This window comes from Fukomys damarensis, unplaced genomic scaffold (assembly GCF_012274545.1).
Source record: "Fukomys damarensis isolate Sample0158 unplaced genomic scaffold, DMR_v1.0_HiC HiC_scaffold_15, whole genome shotgun sequence".
NCBI lineage: Eukaryota > Metazoa > Chordata > Mammalia > Rodentia > Bathyergidae > Fukomys > Fukomys damarensis.
In genome coordinates this window covers 44,494,565-44,517,553 of record NW_022900927.1, presented here as the reverse complement: position 1 = coordinate 44,517,553, position 22,989 = coordinate 44,494,565, and the positions used below count along the sequence as shown (strand labels likewise).

At 33.0% G+C, this 22,989-nt stretch overlaps 1 protein-coding gene across 33 annotated transcripts in view; it reads left to right on the top strand.

Moving 5' to 3' along the window:
* The window catches only part of Ppfia2 (PTPRF interacting protein alpha 2), a 458,820-nt gene that overhangs the window by 329,459 nt on the left and 106,372 nt on the right, over positions 1 to 22,989 (top strand). For all 33 annotated transcript variants that reach the window (XM_033763796.1, XM_033763797.1, XM_033763805.1 and 30 more), the window contains one exon: positions 16,942 to 17,163. In XM_033763796.1, coding sequence (XP_033619687.1) covers positions 16,942 to 17,163 — 222 coding nt within the window. The remainder of the gene's footprint in view (positions 1 to 16,941; positions 17,164 to 22,989) is intronic.

Here is a 22,989-nt window from a genome sequence, read left to right as displayed (position 1 = left end):
TATATATATATATATATTTCTCTGGGTAGAGATAAAAATTTAAAACAGAGAAGATAAAATTTTTTTTTACTTGATTCATTTTAATTATTCCTGTGTCTACCAAAAATCTTTTCCTTATATTTTCCATATAATTGTTATGACCAGATTTAGACACAGATAAGTTCTGCTCTCTTCTCCATTGAACTAAAATACAAGGGAGCCCAAGTGACCTAAATAACAGTAAATGTAGTAGTATTCTCTTGGGGCCATTCAAGACCTGCTTGAATTATTCAAGAGTTCTGAATACTTTAGCAGATCAATGAGACCAGCACTTCTTTAAGCAATTCATTAAGAGAACCAGAAAATGTGATTAAGATCAAGTAAGCAACCATTTCTTGAAAACTGTTTATATCATCTTCCAAGTCCTCCAAGTATCACTTTTGAAAATACAGGTAGGTGTTCCCTCAGGTGCCATCCACACAACATTGCAATGACCCACTGACAACCATACCAGGTGAAACTATCCCATATCAATTACTGCCCTGGCTTTAAAGCATGAGAAGTGACAATGCCTACCAGAGCAGTTTTGCAGGAATATATTTTCACTCTCTAAGTAGACTGCACACACCAACATGGAACCATCCCTGACCAGGGCTGCTGGATTCAGGCCTGGTCTGTACCTTCTGTTTCCTGAAGGAGCGTTCTCCTTGTGAACTCTTGAGGCTCCTTGTGATTTAATAGATTGTCTCAGTCTACTACAAAATAATACTGAACCTCACAACTGAAAGGGGAGCATCCTTAATTTACCTGTCTCCTTTGAGGTTTTCCGGTAATTATGCTTTAGAAATCCCCCCTCCTTAATATCAAGACAATGTGAAAGAGACACTTTTTTGTGCAGCTTTTATCAAACATTTTCCCTCCAGCCAGCATATGGGTGAGTAGATGGCTTATATTTATAAACTAAATGAACTGCTTCATGATTTATGCAGGAGGAAAGGTCCATGTCAGTGTTAATTCTTTATCTTATAGTTGAACAAATAAGCATTCAAAGACTTTCTACTGGTGACTTTTTTCCACCAAACAGAGGAAAGATAAATTACAACCTCATTGTGCACCCTTCACTCCATCTCCTCAAACTCTACAGGGTGATTAAGAATTATGTAGGGGAATGTTTTTCCTATGGGCCACCCAACAGCATATTTGTTGGATGTTGTAATATGAGACATAGATATCTTTTAGATACTGCCAATTGTTAGCATCAACCATGGGAAAATGGAATCAAATTTTTTAATGTTTCATTAATATGTAAAAATACATAAAATGGAGTTCATAAAGTCAGAGTTGGAGTTCAGTGGTTGAGTGCCTTCTTGGTAAGCATGGGGCCCTGTTTGACCCCTTGCACTGCAAAAATGAACAAGACTATATATAGAGAAATTAATGAAATTCCACTTTTTGAATTATGAGACTATTCGAAGTACAACATAATACATTTTCATTAGATAAAAAAATCTTGCTTTAAAATTGGTAGAAATTGAAAATATCTTATAATTTCTATGGAAATAAATATATTTATACTTGCTAACAAATAACTATTAGTCACATTAATTTAGATAACTGACAAAATCTATCGGATCGATATTCTCAGAAAATATAAGAAATTTACTGATTTATGCCAGCTGCTAAACAAAGTAAAAATATAAAATTATTAATGGAGATGTAATTATTAGACATTCTCTAGTCTAGAATTATTCCAAGAAGGGAACTATATTTTATATCCATCATATGACAATTTTATTTTTCTCATATATCATAAATAAGGGGAAACATCTCACCTTTTCCTTTGAAACATTTAAAAAATTAATGTGAGACTAGACAGTACCAATACCTTTGAGGTATTATTGCATCTTTTATTACATTTCTATTTCCTTTCTATTTTATGCCATATAATTATTCAAATTTAATAACTGAATTAGACGTAGCAATCAATAAAGTACATAAATAATTATAGATCTGTGGTTCAGAACCACCCACCAAAAAATAAAATTACTTAGGAAGATTATAATAATCACATGCCCAGACCTCACACTTTTATGTGGTCTAGAATGAGATGTATCCAATATTTCCTTTTTCAGCACTCTCAAGGATTCCAATAACAGACATGGTTGAGAATGATTGATCATACGTAGTATATGAATATTACTCTTGCTTTTCTTATGTTCTAGGTTTTTAGAAATTATACAGGGATGGTTTATGTAATGTAAAGGAAACAAGAAGACAATACAGAATTAAAAATAACAATTGTGAATTCTATGCTGTAAAATCTTAACTCAGAAAGTATGGTTATTTGTCAGGCAAGATTTGAAACTGGTGGTCAGTTCTGATTTTACTGGTAAAACCAGCAATAACGAAATGAAGAAAACAGTAAAGCCAAGTATAATGTACCTAAAGTCATGACCTTGAAACTCCTGCTTTCTCAGTGCTTAAATGCTTTCTGGTTATTAGAAATTGTATGGTTGCCTGATTTCTTTGTTATTGTTCTTGCTTTTATGTGACCTGTTTTTGTTACTTTTAGGCAGGAACTTTCAGATTTTGAGCACTCAACCTAGAATTGGCGAAATAAATTGCAGAGTTTTGGTGGAGGAGTGTATTAATGGATAAATGAAAAATTGGATGAACAAAAGAGAAAGATAAAGAAAGGAATAGTGGGCCGGGGATTTAGCTCAATGGTTCGGTGGCCTGCCTTGCAAGCACAAGGACCCAAGTTCAATCCCCGGTACCCCCCCAAAAAAAAACAAAAAAAAGAAAGAAAGGAATAGTGGGAGGGACAGGAGAAAGAAAAAAAATCCTGGAACATAACAATAGAGTCAAAATTTCCAGGATTCAAATTTTAATCTTATATTTTATTAGTGTGACCTAGACTAAAATATACTTTGTGCAATTCAATCTCCTTTTCTCTAGTGAGTAGTTTGTTACATGGGTTAAACAACCAAGTATAACCAATACATTGTTTTCATTAATTTTTTTGGTACATTGTAGGTATACGATATGGGTTTATTTTAGGTATACAAATTCTCATCTTTGGGAATTTGTAGCTTTATGTGATATATCTTGGTTCTTATTTTTTCCCCATTCCCCTGCCCTCCCTTCACATTTTTTTTCTGTTTCTCATATTTATCTCTATTTCCTTTCCTCTGCCTCTTCCACTTCCCCTTTGCCTCTGACCGTTTCTTCACATTTCATATTATTTATTATACATTTTGATCCTTATTTACACTTTCAGTTTCTAATAGTGCATAACACAAATTCAGAACTTAAAGTATATTAGCCAACTAGAGTAATTGTTATGAACTCAACCACAGAGAAAGAACAGTTACCACTTATATATTGTTGTAGAGGTACTGAAAAAAAAAAGTTAGCCAATAGTATTATCTGTTATTGTTCTACTGGAAGATGAGGTATATTTGTGGATTTGTAGTATCTGAGGATGTTGGCCTATAGGTATAGATGGAAGTAGGTGCAAGGCCATCCCACTAGCTAAATTCTTCCAACATCCCTCTTTGGATTGATGCGTGGTTCTAAAACTTATTAATATAATTCATTCATACGCTTTATCATCAGCCTACAGAATCACTAAGGATTCACTCTTTCCTTACATTACCTTATAAATTTCTTTTACCTGAATACAGTAATACAGTGTTAATTAACATTAACTTTACAATGAACTATCTGCTCAAGTTTGTATTATTTTTTGTGCCTATGAATTGTTTCTTTGTTGGATCTGTTATGTGTTTTTCTTTTCTGCCTCTCATTTATTTTTCCACGGAGTGAAATATTTTCATATACCTTTTCCCTTTCTTTATATATTTTTCAACCCAAAAAAGACTTATCAGTGCCTTATTATTTATATTCATGATTTCAATATGACAGTATCTTCTTTGATTAGATTATCAATAATTCTCTAATTATAAAAGCATAATATGATTATTTTGGAAAATGGAATTAACTATTCAATGTCTGCTTCTTAAATGGTGATAAATTTTAGGCACATTCTTTGTTCTAATATTTGAATTCAACTAGTAACTAAATGAATTCTGAAATTGTATTTTTTATCCATTTTATCTTGAAACAGTAATAAACCATGAAAAATAAATCAGTAAGAGAATAATGATCTATTTGCAATCAAGAAAAATGAATCAAGGATTTTTAGTCTCTGCATTAAAAACAGAAAAAGGGAAGGGGCAAAAATATATGACTCAAGCTAGAAATATGTTCATAATAATGAGTAAATTATCAGCTATCAAACATGATAGCTTCAGAAATAAATGTCAACCAAATATTTTTCTACATAGGCACACAGAGCCCATCAAACTGTAAAAACTTATAGATAGTACAGCTCCTATGTCCTATGGGGTAGCTTGTCAAATATATCAAATTAAGGGACAATTTAGTTATTAAATTATATAGCATAGCAATTGAATTTGTCCTCCCTTGTGTATATTTAATAGACAGTATTATACTACTTTCATATGAAAGATTACTCATTATATAGATCAATGTGTAGCCATTAACATGCTCTAAAGAAGCATTAACAATTAAAACACCAAATAATGCAGAATTAAAATAGTCACATTAATAATTTAAATGCCTAAGACTGTTAATCCTGATATACATTATCAACTTCTTTGAAATAAGTGCCTAGGAAATTTTAGTAAGGCAGGCTTCTGGGTGGGTCTGCGTGGCTCCAGGAGGCACGGCCTTGCATACTATATAAGATCCCTTTACTGTTCCTCTTTGGCAGTGTCTCTGTTCTGCTTCCTGGACACCACAAATTAAGAAGTTTTGTTCTGTCAAACACTTCCTCCATAATGTTTCTGCCTTGGAGCCAGAAAACCATGCACTGAAGCCATCAGTCAATCTATACTTTTCCTCTTTCAATTTATGGACGTTGATGTTGTCTCGAGAAAGGAAAGCTAACCCACTGTACCACTGTCTTTTAGTTATATTGTAGTATGTCCTATTATATATTAACACTAGAAGTAGGATAGTGATTACCAAACACAAAAAGAGAAATGTATTCATCTTTTTCCTAGTAGAAAATAACGAATATATAATAATTCCTGGCCTTCTCTCATGAGAAATCAACATGATTGTTACAAGCTTTTATTTCTGTAACTTCACTTATTCTATTTGATATTATGTATAAGATGCTGGAATAATAGTTTCTTAAATTTGCTTGATATTTTTCTACTATGAAAATAATTCAACTACATAGTGCTCTTAAAAGATAAGGGATGAGGAGACCAAGTTCTGTTCTGTATTTCTTTTATAAAAATAATTTTTACAAGCTTTATGCCATGATATCTAAATATAGGTCTCAATTTTCATTATGAATACTTAAATTCTTTCTTTAATTTCCTTCATTTGTTAATGGCAACTTTCATGTTTCATTCATTTAGCAATATATATCAATGCTTAAAATGTGGAACATTTTACTCTAGTCACAAATTACACAGAAGTAATCAAAATATTTTCTAACAAAATAAAACTCTATTGTATAATCACAAAATGTCAGGCATCATTCTAAGCACTTATCTAGAAGAAAATATATAAAAGTATTTTCTCTCCTGAAGCTTATGAACTAGCAAGTCAGAAGAGTTTAGAAGATAAGCAATAAATACAGTAAGAAAATCATTGGGTATATTGAAAGATGATAAATATTTTTGGAAAGAAAAACAAATAACACAAAACAAATTAGAGTCCTGGAGAGATACAGTGGTAGAGACAGGTTATACTATTATACTATATACTATTATATAGGGTGGTAAGATTTGGTCTCATTGAAATAGTTAATATTGTTCACTGTGTCAATTTTTAAAAATGGAGCATTCAGGTAGAAATTGGATCTAAAATAGCCAGGCATCGTAGTGCAGACCTATAATCACAACACTCTGGGAGTCTGAGTGGACAACTGGGAAACATAGTGAGACCTTGTCCCATAATAAAAAACTAAAAGGAAAAACATTAAGTGTGAGGATCATCCAAAGGCCTGAGTTGGAATATATAGGGAACTAAAGAAAAGACCTTACACAGGAGAGAGATCAACTTATCAGAGAACAGTGTGGTCATCGGAAAACCAAAATTTGGAGAGCAAGTGAGAGAATAGCAGGAAAAGGATCATAGAGTTAAGGAGATTGCAAGAGGGAAAAGGAGAAGGAATCCAAGGAGAATGGAACAATGGAGATTGTTTATTGTAAAAAAAAAAAATGTTCTGTGCTTGATAATGGAAAACAACTCCAGGGTGTTTAAGTAGAGGACAGGCCCAATTTAATTGCAGTGTAATAAGATCAGCACTGATCAATCTGAAAATTCTTCAAGAAGGTCCTTTGACAAGAAGGCTGTGTAAGTCAGGGGGATACCAATGCTGAGCATACACAAGGTTCTAGGTGTGATTCCAGGCAGTGCAGAAAAAAAGAAGAAAGAGAAGGAGAGGGAGAGGAAGATGGAGGAGGGGGGGAAGGAGACAAAGAGGAAAAAAGAAGAGGAACAAGAAAAAGATAGAAACAAAGGTCTAACTTGACGCTGTTACAGTAATTTAAGAAGAGTAGGTGGCCCAGGCAGAATGATAAGCATTGCAATCATAAGAATGAATCAGATACAGATATATCATGAAAAAAGACAACAGGACTTTCTAATAGAAGATGAGAGAAAGAAAAAGTTCCAGTATGAGGTCAAGGTTTTTATCTTGAGCAAATGGATGGATGGAATTTTCACAAGGTGAGTTGGGGAAGGATGGAGGTGAAACAAATATATGAGAAGGGCCCAGGAATATGACTTTGTTCATACTGAGTTTGAAGTGTCTACATGACATCCAAGAAAGAAAATTGAATAGCATTTGAATATGTGAGTCTAAAATATAGATACAATTTCAGCAACATATATGTGGTGAGACAAAAAACAAAACAAAACAAATGTGTAAGGTGGTAGGGTTGAAAGAACTTTCTAATAAGTTAACTTTTTTCTCATCGAGTTTATTGGTACATTACAGGTATACAGTACAGTTACATTCATCATTGGCATCTTGTACCTTTAATGACAGGTCTTGGTTCTCATTTTTTCCCCTTGTCCCTGCCCTCCCTTCACGCCCTCCTCTCCTCCCCATTTACAAACACTTTATTTCCATTTTCTCATATTTTTCTTCCCTTATTACCTTCCCCCTACCCTTCCCACTTCCCCTACACCTTCAGCCCTTTGCTTCCTATTCCACATTGTCAATTATACCATCTGGATCTTATGTACAATTATAGTTTTTGACACCAGAGAAACTATTCAGAATTTACACGTATGTGACTTATTTATTTCACTTAAGAGTATATCCTCAATATGTACACATTTTCCTATGAATGACACTAATTTCTCATTCTTTATGGCTGAGTAGTATTCCATTTTATAGAAAAAAAAACCACCTTCTTTATTAAGTCTCCGGTTGATGGGCATTTAGGTTATTTCCAAATTTTAGCTATTACAAACTGTGCCTCTATAAACATGGGTGAGAATATATCACTGTGGTATGATTCTTTTAATTCATTTGGAAAGATACCCGCAGAGGGATAGCTGAGTCAAATGGAACCTCTAATCCTAGTTCTTTGAGGTATCTCCATATTGATTTCCACACTAATTGCACCAGTCTGCACTCCCATCAACAATGGAGAAGGTTCCTTTCTCCCCACAACCACACCAACATTTGTTGGTTGATTTCTTGATAGCAGCCATTCTTTGCGTGGTGAGGTGGAATCTCATGGTTGTTTTCATCTGCATCTCTCAAATGACAAGTGATGTGGAGCATTTTTTCATATATTTACTTGATGCTTTTACTTCTTTGTGTGAGAAGCGTCTGTTCATTTCAGACGCCCATTTTTTTTTTTTATTGAGTTTATTGGTACATTTAGGGATACAGTACAGTTACATTCATTGTTGGGATCATGTACCTTTACATGGCAAGTCTTGATTCTCATTTTTTTCCCCTTACCTCTGCCCTCCCTTCACCCCCTCCTCCCCTCCCCATCAATAGTTAGGGGCCTCATTTTTTGAGATCTTTGTATATTCTCAATAATAGTTCATTGTTTGGGGAGAAACAGGTAAAATTCTTTCCCACATTGTTACAAAGCCACTGTGATAAAAACAGCATAGTAATGGCAAAGAAACAGATCTGAGGATCAGTGGGATAGATTGCAAGATACAGAAACAACTCCAGATGTACTCAGCTACCTCATCTTTGACAAAGGAGCCAACCATCCTCACTGGGTTAAAGAGAGCCTCTATAGTAAATGGTGTTGGAAAAACTGAATTTCAACCTGCCAAAATTTAAAACTAGACCCTTGTCTTTCACCATTCACTAAACGAAAATCCAAGTGGATGAAAGATCTAAATATTAAAAAAGAGTCACTAAATTTGCTGGAAGATAATTTAGGCAAAACTCTTGAAGACATTGGCATAGGAAAAGACTTTATGAACAAATGATCAGTAGCACAGGAACTAGCACAAAGAATCAACAACTGGGATCTCACCTTATTAAAAAGCTTCTGCACTGCAAAAGAAACCATCAACAGAACTAAAAGACAACCTATAATGTGGGAAAAAATCTAATAAATCAACTTTTAAAGAGAGCTCTAAAAGACTTTCTTAGTTACTTTGGATAACCCCACGCCCTTCCACTTTAGTCCACAGGTAATCTGATTTAGTGCTAAAATTTTTTATGTAATAACCCATATTCTGACTGGCCGGGAACAGCCTACCTGACACCTTTAACTTGCCACCTAGTAAGCCATTCAGACTAACCCCACATCTGCTTCTACTTTCCCTTATAGTAAATCTTGGAGTCATTCTAGATCTGTACTTTTTTTATCATGTCATACTCAATTCAAAGACAATGAACACTTATAAGCTTTGTTGCTAACATCTTGGTCCAATCAAGGATTATCTTTTACTTAGTTTATGATTAATCTTAATTTATCATTTTAAAATTCATTCTTGACCTTGAATTGTACAAGATTAAGGGAGCCATTGAAAATGTGTAGTCACCCCATTCCTCTGTACGGTAATTATCTATTGGTAATAAAAGGGTTAAGACACTTAGCAGTGCAACTCTTCCATAGAATACTGCTCAATGCATACTGAATTGTCATAGACAATACAGAAACACTGAATAAAAACTACATGAATCTATGATGTAATTCCCATTTTTCCTCCCAGTGAGCCCTGACTCATCTTCTCTAAATGTTAATGCATGTAGATATCCTTACCTAAATTAAAAGACTTTCTGTGAGGCAAGATGAAATGGGCTTGTCAAATCACAATGTTAAATATATGTCTATATAGGATGCAGTGCTCACAAAAGGCCTGCAAGGTGCAGATCATCTGGAAAAAGACATCATCGAGATAATTTCACCAGTTTCCCAAATGTCTTCCCTTCCCCAAACACTGATAAAACCCCCACTCTTTCAGGCTGACAGTTCAATTTCTCTCTTGGAAACTCATGCACTTTCTCTTTGATAATGTATTGTCTTTTGAATAAAAAAATATATTTTTATTATAATCTTGAAAATTCTCCCCCCATGTTACTATCCGTCCATACCCTATTGCATGACTTTCTGCTTAACACCTTCCTGTGGTTCTCATCCTACCAGAATAAAAGCCAAAATCCCACATACCATTGTAACATCTATATACATTCCCAATCTCTTGCTGTAGCTCAATCCATACTAATCACACTCTTCTCTTAAAACATACTATACACAGTGTCTACCTATCTTTGATTTTTCTGATGTCTCTGCCAGTTAATCACATGACTAAGGCTCATATTGCGGGTCTTTTCTCAAAGTATACATCACACAATCAATTCCCCAAATACACGCTTCACTGCGATTCTGCATGTGACATATTAACAATTTTTCATTGCTTATCTTATATTTAAATTTATCTGAACACACTTTATTTTATCTCGCAATCCTAGCTTGGAGCAAAAGCAAAGGGGAAAATGGAGTTTGAACAGATAAGCAAAAGTTATCCATTGCAGTTACTTAGTAAAGGCTTTACATAGATTTCCAGAATTATAATTAAAGATGCATAGTTTGCCAGCAGTTTTTTTTTCATGTCACTTCCCCATGTCAAGAACATTTGAGGGCTTCCTGCCATTCTATGTAGTACACAAATTCACTCTAATTATTGTGAAAACCTAAGGCTGTATTACCCAGTGCTAGCCCTGCATTTCAAGTTCTATATCCTAGCAGTTTCCCATGGCACCTTTCCTCTGCTCTGCATACAGAAAACTCCTAATAACCCTGTACAGAATGCCAGCCTTCCTAATCTCATGTTATTTTTCCTTCCTGGAACAATTCCTCCCTTCTTATCTTTGTTACTTTTCTCACTGATGAGGCAAAATACTGGACACCCAAAGTTAAAGGAGGAAAGATGTATTGTAGCTCACTGTTTGTAGAAGTTTCAGTTTCTAGTCAGCTGGCACCAAGTCAGGGTGGCCTGGTAGAGGGACACCACAGAGGATAAATAGTTAATGGTGGAGAAGAGGCAGCGAAGCAGTGAAGTAGCAAAGCTGCAGCAGCCTGACTCTTCCTTTTATCCCTTGCATGTTACACACCTTTTGGGTCCTACCTACACTTTGGGTGGGCCTTTCCTTTATCAACACCCAGAACTTTGCCAAACCCTTTGGTGGTCAATTTAATAATCACACACTCTTAATCTTAGCATCACACACCCTAGATCTAGCCACCTCGAAAAAGCCCCACCTATGACTGCATGAGTATTTAGGGGAGACATCTAGGCATAAGCTATCACACTTCTCTTACTTGATTTGAAATATAATCAGCTGTCCTTCAAGAGCTAACTGAAAGAGTATCACAGAGTGTCTACCCTCTGTTCCAACTACATATATGATGCAAAACAAAACTTTATATCACCTTATTTCAACTATATAAGACAATGCCATTAACAAATACACAAAGAATGTGAGTGGAGATATATATATACACATAAAGATCAACTATTGGACATGGAGAATTCCCAGCATCATTAGTTATTAGGAAATGTAAATCAGTAGTATAGGAAAATACCATCTCACAACTCCTAGGTTTGCTATTATGAAACAATATGGACAATATGTTTTGTTATAAAACAATGTAAGACAATACGTTTTGGCAAAGTGGAAATCTCATGCATCTCTGGTGAAGATATAAATGGCACAACTTAGGAAACAGTTCCTCCGAGTGTGAAATTTGGAATTACCTCATGGTCCAGAAATTCTACTCCTGGCAGTCTAGCAAAGAGAACTGAACATTTTTTTCCCACAAAAAGACATATGCAGTTTTTCATGGCAGCACTATTCATGGGAGCCAAAAAGTGTAAAAACAATGATACTTTACAGCTGATGAATATATGAATAACATCCATATAATGGAATATTGTTCAACAGGAACAAAAAGAATACTGATTACGTGCTAAAATGTTAATAAAAGTTAAAGACACTATTATGCTCAGTGAATGAAATGGTCAAATATTCTGTGATTGCATTTCAGTGAAAGGTCCTGAATAAATAACTTGTAGTGACAAAACATGATTTAATGTTTGCCTAAGGCACTGGCAGAGCCCACTGTGAAAGACTAGTAACAGGTATGTGTTTTCTATTTAGGATGATGAAAATGTTTTCAGATTAGATTGCGTTGATTGATAAGTGGACAACTCTATGCCGAAAAAAACACTACCAAAGTTTTAAGATGTGTTATCTGCATATACCAACTCCCATGATAAATGCAATCATTATGTACTTCAAACATCTACGAAGAAAAATTAAAATGGTGAATTTTATGATATGTAAATTATATCTCAATAAAACTGTTTAAAATAAACATTTACTTTAACTATAATTTAGACATTTATCAGTTAAAGTGCCACAGTTTATCTTACAGATATGTCAAGACAGCAATGATTCGAAAAAACAGCAAGACAAACTTTTCTAAATTATAAATAACAGTTTTAATGTGAATGTTCTACTCTGAAGTTCTAAAAGTATATGATAAGCTCTCCTTAAAATATATATAAGGTTATTGGAATACGTAAAGCAGTACATAGATTTAGGCTCTAGTTGTAGTTCTGTGGTAGAATGATTGCCTAATCTTTGTGAGACCCAAAGTTTGATCATCAGCACTGATGATAGAAAATATTAAACATAAATGTTTCATAATTCCATCAGAGAAAAACTAATAAATATAAAAGTATGTCATGTATAGTCTTAAGTTTCCAAGTAGCTCAGAAACTATGCAGTACACCTCTTCTACTTGAAGAGTTAAATGTATCAACATTTTCAAAGTGTTTTATTTTAGTTGCCTGATTACTGTTTATATTTACTTAAATTTCTCTCACCTTGAGCCCATTCAAAAATATACTATAATGAGCAAGACTTTAATGGACCTCAGGTGTACAAAATTGCAATAATCATTTTTTTCTAATTAGAAATGAACAAAATTTAGTTTCACTAAAGAAATATTTGCCCAATAAGAATGTAATGTGTATATATCATTTATACTCATATATATATGTATACATACACTCATATATAGACATATATGAATTTATATGTATTTATGAATTATTGAAATTCACCTCTATCATTCAGCATGTATGATTTTAATTTAATTAATATATTTCAAGTCAGTAAGGTAAGGTATACATGAATTGAACTTGGATTTCAAAATTCTACGTTTTATTTCAGATCACCTCTGGGTAAATACATATATCTCAATTTCTCCAAAGTTCTGCAGCTTTTCACAGTTCAAATGAATATTTTCAATTTTAAAAATATTTTTCAAAACAAAACTTTGCATTTTAATGATTTCTATAATTTTAAAGTAACTTTATTAATATATAATTTACATACATTTTTGAGCACATACTTCCATGAAATTTGATAAATATACATACCTGAAAATATCATCCCGATAAAGACATAGAACATTCCAATCATTATTAGAAACATCTATGCCCTTTTCAGTCAACCCCACCACCCCCAGACCCAGACAATAACCTATTGGCTTTTCTGACACTGTATGTAAGAGTGATATTTTCTTAAATTTTATATAATGGAATCACAAAGTCTATATTTTTTTCTGAATCTCGCTTCTTCTATTTTCAGCATAATGTTTTTGGATTTCATGGTATTTTATTCTAGGTATCAGTAATGTGTTTTTCATTATTTTAATACAGCAGCAAATTTAATTTCTTTATCCGAAAAGTAACAAATTTTCTTAATTTTTCAGTAGAGTTTTTTTTTCAACTTATTTAGTATCATGCATAAATGCTATTCACAAGGGAATCCTATTTATTATTAATTTATCCCTAGAGATACGAACTGAATTGAAGGGCTAATCCCTTTGAAGATATTACTGACCATCCAATCACGGATTTATTATAATATGGGTATGAATTTTATCGAATGAAAGAAGCTAATGATGTTACATATATGTAGGAGCAGCCACATCCACTCCAAAGTCCTTTTCTCTTGCTGTTGGTTCTGTTGCTTGATGAGGCATCAGAGCAGCACATGTGTGTAGGACATGTTTTTTGAAGGGAACTGCGAACTCTGACGGTACACAGTATTATGTACCATCGACTGAGAAGAGCCAGTGTACAGTCACAGACAGCAACGGGTAACAGTTGACAGATTTGTAAAACAGAGGCATTATTTTACAGGGGTATTGTCATAATTTCAAATATCTCAATGCAATGCTTATAGGTGAATTAATATTACACATAAGTTAATATTTAATAGAAATTTTACTTTCTGTGAAAGAACAGATTCCTCTAGGCAGTTGAAGGAAAAAAAAGGTATTTGAGGTGGTTTTGTTATTTTGTGTCCTTTAAATTTTTTTGTTTTCTCATTTATCATTGCATGTTCTTGTTGTATTGGGTACTGGACTTTTCAACCCTTCTTGCCATTGGTCTGCTTTTCCTTTCCCTACATTTTGTTTTTCTTCCCGCCTTTCTGTTCTTTCTCCTTATTACCATTGTTGGTTGTATATAACATTCTCCAAACCTCACTACAAAGCTAAATAAACACATACAACAAGAAATGGCAATCATTATTCTCTTCTTTGAGATCATCTCTTTTAGATTACATGCAATTTCAAGACATCATATCGTACACAATAAATACCTATTAATTTACTTATCAATTTAAAAAGAAAGAAAAAAAGAAAACCACAGGACTGATGGAAAAAATGGGGTTTACAGCACAACACTTAAATCTTTGTTATCACATGACAGAGCTAAAACTAATAAAGCTACTTGTACACTTTCACAAGACATGTTATGTGGTTAAGAATCTCATAAGTACTTTGAGAGAGAAGGCTTTTTTACTATGAAAAAGATAGGAAGTTCATTCAAAAATTACAAGTATCAGAAGAGTTAAAGGCTTTCAATTACTGTGAAGTGGTGAATGAAGAGACACCTAAATTCAGGCAGAATCTTAACACAGATATGGTTGGGTTAATTTACAACACCTTCAGGGAAGGGTGGTCCATTGGTGTTAAATATGCAAAGAATGTGCATTTGTGCATTTTATGTATTCCTACTGGGCTTGGATTCACTTGGTGCCATTTCCTGTATTTATCCAATGCTTCTCAGGTACAAAAATGCCCGTGGTGGCATGCAAAATTCACTTAATGTTCAATTTTTTTCCTACTATGTCTGTAGTGTTGGAACAAACTTGTAATATTCGAGTGTGACAGGACTAACTGTACTTTCTGTGCATTTTTTCCATACTTTCTTATTTCTATATGGCTGTATTATTTTATTATCAGAAGTTATTTCTCCCCAATTGCTGGACTGTTCTCACCACAAAACTTCTTCAATGTAGCTGGGTTAAGCTTATATATTTAATTAACAAATACTCATTGTAATTACTTGCAAGATAACAAGTCCATCACCTTATGTACATATCTTTTTTGTGGTAACAGTATTTAATATCTACTCTGTTAGTAAATTTGAAATACGCAAAGCATTAATAATTGATGATCACCATGCTGTACAATATATCATGAGCACTTATTCTCATGTCTGCCTGAAGCTTTGAACTCTTTGATAAACATCTCCTCTTGTCTCATAAATGCATCTCATCTCCTATTTTTGATTGCATCATTCTGTCTTCTTCAATGAGTTTGACTCTCTGAGATTCTACAAGTAAGTGAGATTATACTTTACTTGTCTTTCTGCAGCTATCTTAGTTCAGTTGGCATATTATCCTCCAGGTTCCTTTTTCATTATCAGAAATGATAGTATTCTTTTAGGCTCAATACTATTCTATTTGTGTGTTTACTACGTTTTCTTTATTCATCCATTGATGAACACTTAGGTTGACTCTGTACCTCGGCTACCATGAATGATGTTGACCTGAACGTGGAAATGCAGGTGTCATTTTTGACATTGATTTTAATTCTTTGGTTGTAGGGTTAGAAGTGAGAATGCTAAATCTTAGGTGAGTTCATTTTGTAGGTTTTCTCTTTTAGGAAATTTCATACTGATTTCAATAATGGATAAATTAATTAATATTTCTTTTGAAAGTGTGTGAGGGTTCCTTTTTCTCCACTACTTGTTATTCTTGCCAACACTTGTTATGCTTTTACCTTTTGCTAATGGCCATTCTAACAGGTATGGGAGGATATGTCATTGTGGCTTCAATTTGCATTGCCTTAATGATATTGAGCATTTTTAACATATCTACTAGCCATTTTTATATCTTTTTTGAGAAACAGGTCATTTGTCTATTTCTTAATCTGGTTATTTATTTATTTACTTTTGAGTTATTTGATTTCCATATATACAATTATATATATATGTGTATATATATATATAGTTATATATATGTGTGTATATATATAATTATATATATATGTGTGTATATATATATATATATATATATGTATGCATATTTGATACTAGGGATCAAATTCTTTATATATTTTCAAAAATAGCACAGGGACACATTTTTTAAAATAGTTCCCTCAATTTCTAGGCAGTCCTTTCAAATGTGGAATTTTAGTCTCAAAAATATTTAACCACTATAAGCTCCCTTCCTGTAGATTGAATGGACACATAATTTTTATATTTCTAACAATACGGAAATAAAGAGTTTTCTGTGCTATGCTTCTTGTAGCTAAGTCAAAATCATCACAGGAATAATGTTCTTTTAAAAATAATTGCACATAGCTGGGTGTGGTGGTGCATGCCTGTAATCCCAGCACTCAGGTGGCTGAGGCAGGAGGATCGCTGTGAGTTCGAGACAACCCTGACTTACATAGTGAGTTCCAGGTCAGTCTCAACCACATAGTGAGATCCTGTCTCAAAAAAAAAAAAAATAAATAAAAAATAAATAAAAATAAAAAATTGCACATATTCTTCTTCTGAGTGTTGTTTATAGTAAAGCTTAAAATCTACCAAAGGATTCAGAATAAAAATGAGAAACTGGACAGTTCCTGTATCCCCACCTATTAACTGAAAATAACATGCTGTGCTATATTAGTATGTGCATTAATAATTGAAAAATAATAACTTTTAATGATAAAGATAAAAAACAATTTGCACTATTTTAAATATGTTTTCTATACACACACATTTATTTCCATGTATATGTACATAAGTAGAAATATAAGTTGTGTGCATATTTATATACATATATAAGCATGCTGTTCATATGAATTTATTAACTTGTTTGAAAATAACCAATACCTTCCTATTTGAATGTCAACAGTTTTCTCAGAACTTAATTTTTCTCTAACACTAGTTCTTTCCAATAGTTCTTATTTCTCATTATAAAAGCTATATGGGACTAATTTAAATTTATAAATTTTAAAGCAAGTAAAATGAAAACCCTAAGTGCTATGTCTTTGTCTATTCCTGCAGCGCTTGTCCAATGGCTCCATAGACTCAACTGATGACACCAGTCAAATAGTGGAACTACAAGAACTACTTGAAAAGCAGAACTATGAAATGGTCCAAATGAAAGAACGCTTGGCTGCTCTTTCATCCCGAGTGGGAGAAGTGGAACAGGAGGCAGAGACCGCAAGGAAAGATCTCATTAAAACTGAAGAAATGAACACTAAATATCAAAGAGATATTCGGGAGGTGAGTGATGCACAACACTTTCAGTTTTGCTTCCTGAGTGCCCCCTCTGAGAAATTCTCCATAATTTTCCCTAGTGACATAGTCTTTACTTCTCAAAAGACTATGATTTTGGATGCATGATATTAGTTATGTACTAGTAGTTCACTAAGGCAAAAATAGTCTGCTTCCTCAACCCGTAAAAGAAGCCTAGAAGGAAATTTTCGGTACCAAGTCTCAAATAATAAAGACTCTCTTTCCACATTTTGTAAAATTCAATTTAGTTTTAAATAACCATGCATGTGGGTATGAATCATGTCTATCTGTAATTTTAGCATGTAGGAATACTCAGAGACATTGCTTTAAATTGTCTTTTTAATTTTTGGTATTATCTATGAATATAAATATATACATAAGTTACTGCTTTAAATATGTATAGCATAACCTTTGTTTTTTAGATATTCAGTACTTTCTAGACTTAACATCACTTTATTAAAAAAAGTACTTTAAAGTTACTATAAAGATACAAGGAGATGTTTTATTTGTACCATTGTCAAATCATCTTATCTGCTTAGGTGAATGTTAGAATAGTTTTATTCTCTCATTCACAATAAAAATACAATTATTTCTATGTGTGAAAATTTTAGTTTGTGATTTTTCACCATTTTTATTTTAAATATTTTAAATCATGTATTTTTACTTTTACATTGCTTGTATGTAATTAGTTGTTCTAACCAGCTCTATTCTGTGTATCCATTGTTTTCTTGTTCTCTATTGGGCCATTATGTCATTTTTCTACCTCCACTGTCCCATTAACTATCCTTATTAAAGTTTTATTGACCTCTATGTTACTGAGTGGCAGGGTCAGATTTTGTTCCTTCAGAGTTACTTGATCTACTCACTGCTCTTCTCTCCAGGGAACACTTTTTTACCTGACTAGTGGTATGCTACCCTCTCTTGAATTTTCTCCGTAGTTATTTTTCACTCTCATCTCATGGTCCTTTATTGGACCTTCCTTTCCTGGTTCTTTACTTCTGTTCCCTTTCCTCCAAGTGTCTTCATTTCTCATCCACTTTTCCTCCCTAGTAATTTGGTGCAGTCTCATGGATCGCAAAGCTGTCACAGCCTTAGTAATTGTCAATTCCATCTCCAGATTGTCCTGTCCTGATTTCCAGAAGCTTGTATCTAAACCTCTAAGAGGCATCTCAAAAGCATCATACTCAAGATTATTTTCTTACTCCTTCCCCACAAAGCTAACTCTCTGATGGTGGTACACACCCATCGTTATTGTCGCAGGGGCCAGAAATCTTGGAGCTGTCCTTGGTACTTCTGTTTCACTTACACATTATTTGATTCAGCAGTAAGCCCTATTATTTCCAAATTCAGAGTAAAGCTATAATATGACTTCTCATGATATCCACACTCTTCTTATTTCTCACAGTTGTCATCTCCAACTGGACTTTGACAAAAGTCCTCTCACTGGCATTACTGTTTCAGCCTTTCTCGCTCCTTAGTCTACATTCCACACAATAGCCAAAGGATCAACTAGCATTATTTTTGTATTTAAACTGTTTAATGGCTTCCTATTGTGTATACAATGATATCAAGCTATTGAAGTGGCCTGAAAGGAATGTACAATGTCATTCTAGCTCATTTAACTTTTTTAAGGCGGCATCTTAGGCCATTTTGCTGCATTTTCTCTTCCTTCGGCTTTTTGCTCAAAAGTTGTATTCTCAAGGAAGTATTCCCTCACCTTGGTATTTAAACTATATGTGCTACCCTTCCTTTTATTTTACCATTAATTTTTTCATGGTATTATGGTTACCCAACAAAGTATACAAGATGTAATTGAAAAATACAGAGAATGTTTAATTTTTTTAATTACAAAAAACCCACATTGCTATTAATCCCTCTTAAATAAACCCCTTGCTTTGAACAGACATTTTTTTTTTGCCATTTTCTGAAGCAGTTATGGAAAACTTCTTTTAAGAATTTCTTCATGAGGTATGATTGAAAATGCAATCTATGCTACTGCCAAATGCCATCCAACAGAAAGACAGGCGCTGAAAATCATTATAATGTGTTCCCATATCAACTTTATTCACCAGATATGGTACTCTGTGACTTCTGTCTCTTTTCCCAAGTCAAAATGACCATAAAAGGTAAAAATTTTGAATAGATTCAGAAAATCAGGGCAGCCATGACTAAAGAAATATAACAAATAAAGACATAAAATAGGACTTCCAGAACTGCTTCAGAGAGTGACGATGATGGTGGTATAACTGTTATCAAAGTGAGAAGGGTAATTTCGAGTGGAATTCATGGTATACTTTTTATTATAATAATTGTTAAATGTAATTGTTCACTGTAGTTTTGATCAATCATACTAAATATATTTTACTGCCTTATTTGTGTATCATCTAGCTTCTTCGTCAATTACACATAAAAATACACAAGGGCTGGGATTTTTTTGGCTTTGTTTTGTTTTGTTTTGTTTCTGCTGCTTTCTAATTACCTACACAGCTATTGAGCATGTAGTAAACACTCAAAAAATCATTGTGGAGAAATAGCTATTTACAAGTGTTTACAATAAATAAATGTCAGAATGCAAGGATGGTATTCAAATACATAATCAAATGGGGCTTCCTGTATCAGGAAAATAATACATGAAGTGATGGCTTCACTGCCACTTAGATAATTGACACAACTTTTTGTGTTAGCAGCTCATGGATGCATCTCATTTCTCTACTCCTTCCCACGGCCCATCCTTAGAGAATTTATAATGTAGATTGTGTTTAACCCTTCTCCTGTTAAAGAATCAATACAATTCCTTACTTTTAAATTATCAATTCATTTCTTAAACTTGAATGCTCTGTATTTCTTCATTGCCCCGGTTCCACAGAGTTAACTGGTTTCTTTTTATGGGAACACTTATATAGTATATTTCTGCTAATCTAATCTACTCTCACTTACACATAATGTCCAGAACTATTTCCAAAGCACCTTTTCTTCTTTCTTATTTAAAAATAACTGGTTGATATTAATAATAACAAAAACTTCGGTCAGCCGGAAAAGTTCAGTCCTCTGATGCCAGGGGTTCCTTTTATTATGAATCCAGGCTACTGAGTAAGAAGTTCTTCTTTTAAAGGGAATTCTTGAAAAAATTACATTTTTTCAGCTCCATAATTTCCCGAGAGCCATGTTTTAAAAGAGTTTGTAAAAAGGGAATACGTCTCATGCTTCTTTGAGGAGAGGTTGCAAGTGCAAATGTTTTCAGAGCCAGGCTTGCAATCTGAGTACACAAAGTTCCAGGTACAAGACAGTAGGAAGTGGCAGAATTGAGTAGACCTGTGAAGAGGGCCTATGCCCTACACTCAGCACTCGACCTGCTGTTCTGAGTTCATCATGATTTTGTATGTTCTCTCTCTGTCTCTCTGCCATAAATAATTTGCAGTATATATAAACATATGCATTATATATAGGGCAAATATCTATGCACTGCATATTTTATATATTACAAATATATACTATACAGTGAAATTATATAATACACACATATGTATATGGTAGTGTTACACTAAGTTTCAATTAGAAACTATGATTCTCTTGTTTCAGCTCCTCAGGGTGCTGGTAGTACAGTTGCTGGCCTATCCCACTGCACTCAGATGATAATCTTTCGGTAATTCTTTCCAAAAAGCAGAAGATGTGAATTCAAGTATTTTTTTAAAAGAAATAGAATTTGTACTCAGGACTCCGGACATTACATTTATTTTCCTGAAAATGTGTTCCTGTGCTGTGATGATATAAATCCCCTGCACTGTAACTTAGAAAAAAAAAAAAAAGATGCTCAGTTTCTTTGGTATTCCTATACCATTGATAGAACAGTAAAAAATTATAATGTACAAATAGTAAACATTTTTTAATTCAATAAGAAAAAAATAGGAAAAACAACCATGCGATGAAAAAACTGAAATGTATTTTGCTTCACACATGAGAATAACATAAAATAAATTATATAATTATATTTCATTCATGATTTTAAAATACATTTTTTGTAATTTTTCTTTATCACGAAATAAATATATCCAAATTTTATTTTGTTTAATTTTTTTGTTGTTGTTCATTGTACATTACACTCATTTTGACTTGTAATGTTAGGCAAGCTGGTTTAAAGCTAGACACAGCCCATATATTAAAAATACAGATAATTGCATAAGAGGGTCTTAGCTCTTCACTTTCTAAGCAAGAAGTTATTAACTGTGTGTGAATGATAATATTTGACTGAACACATTGCTAGATAAAGAATTTAAATTTTTACTGAAGTGTTTTATTGATGTTTTATTTTGTGAATAACCAGCTTACCTTTCCAATTTCCTGGTAAAAGCTCTTTACAAGTTTACTAAATGATCAAACGAACAATACATACCATTTTTTCCTGTACTATCTGAAACATGGCATTATATTTTTCACTACTAGAGTTACATTTATTTAATTTAATGTGCTCCAATTCATTTAGATCAAGAGGTCATTGAATGTGTTATTTTTCTCATTTTTTGAGGTAGCAGTTTTCAGGAATAAGAGAATCTTCCTTTTTTAGAATTTCTAATTGACATAGAGCAAATGCTCTTTCTCTGACTTATAAATTTAAGATTTATTTTTAGCCACACAGCCTGCAGTAAAAAAATGAATCACCCATGTGAATCACTGTATAAAAATGCAATGTCAGAGTCACATACAAGGACATGTAATGTCTGCCATGGTGTGAGATCAGCTATGGATATAATGGCAAATAATATAAAGCTATCAACTATCATTTGTTGAATGTATATTTTGGATGAAGTGCTACACAAACTACTTAAAATAATATATTACCTAATTCTTAACAATATTACTGATTATTAATATCCCAAGCAAGAAAAAAAATGTGAACAAATTTTAATCAATGAAAACAGAATTTACAAGTGTTGAAAAGTAACATTTATACTACTCCAAAGCATTGAGGAACATGTGTATGCCTAAGACGGAAGTTGCTGCTTTTAGACCTTAGTAAGAAATTTATATACAATAACTGGATTTGGAATTTTTTATTCAAAAATTAACACAATTTCCTGTAGGTTTATATGAAAATGAAGCTGACAATGCAATACTAAATTTAGTGAGCATTTGAAAGGATCCTCTATGATAGAAATTCTTTCTTCACTGAGAAATTTAAAAAGGTTAAAATAGAAGATCAAATGTTAAATAAAATATTTTAAATAACAGTTGTTTTTTTAAGTGTCTAATATATATATATACATATATATATATATATATTTTACAAATCATGTCACTATATTAATTTTGTACATTTACTATATAAGATTAATGAAATTCACTGAATAGTATTTAACTAGATCTTAAAGAAAATTGAGCTAGACAACCAAAGTGATGAAAATACATTCCAAGAATAGTAGCAAACGGACACAAACAGGATACCTAAATAATCGTAACTTATTCTCTCAGTTATGGAGGCTTTCATCTGAATTTAAGGTTTCAGCAGGGCCATATTCTCTCCGAATTTTCTAGATTTTTTGCTTTTTTTGGTAGATCTTTGTTGTCCTTATCTAACAGTACTATAACTCCAATCTCTGCCCCTGTATGTTTCTTTGTCCACCTATCACTTTCTTATGAGAAGGTTTGTCATTGATTAGATTTAGAGTCTACCAAAATCTTATTGACTTTAAATCTTAATTCATTTATATCTATCAGATATTTTTGCATATAAACTCACATTAATATGTCCAGGCTGGACACAGTTTTGGGAGGGAAATACTATTCACCTCAGTAGCCAGAAGCAGGGAAGTGTTAAGT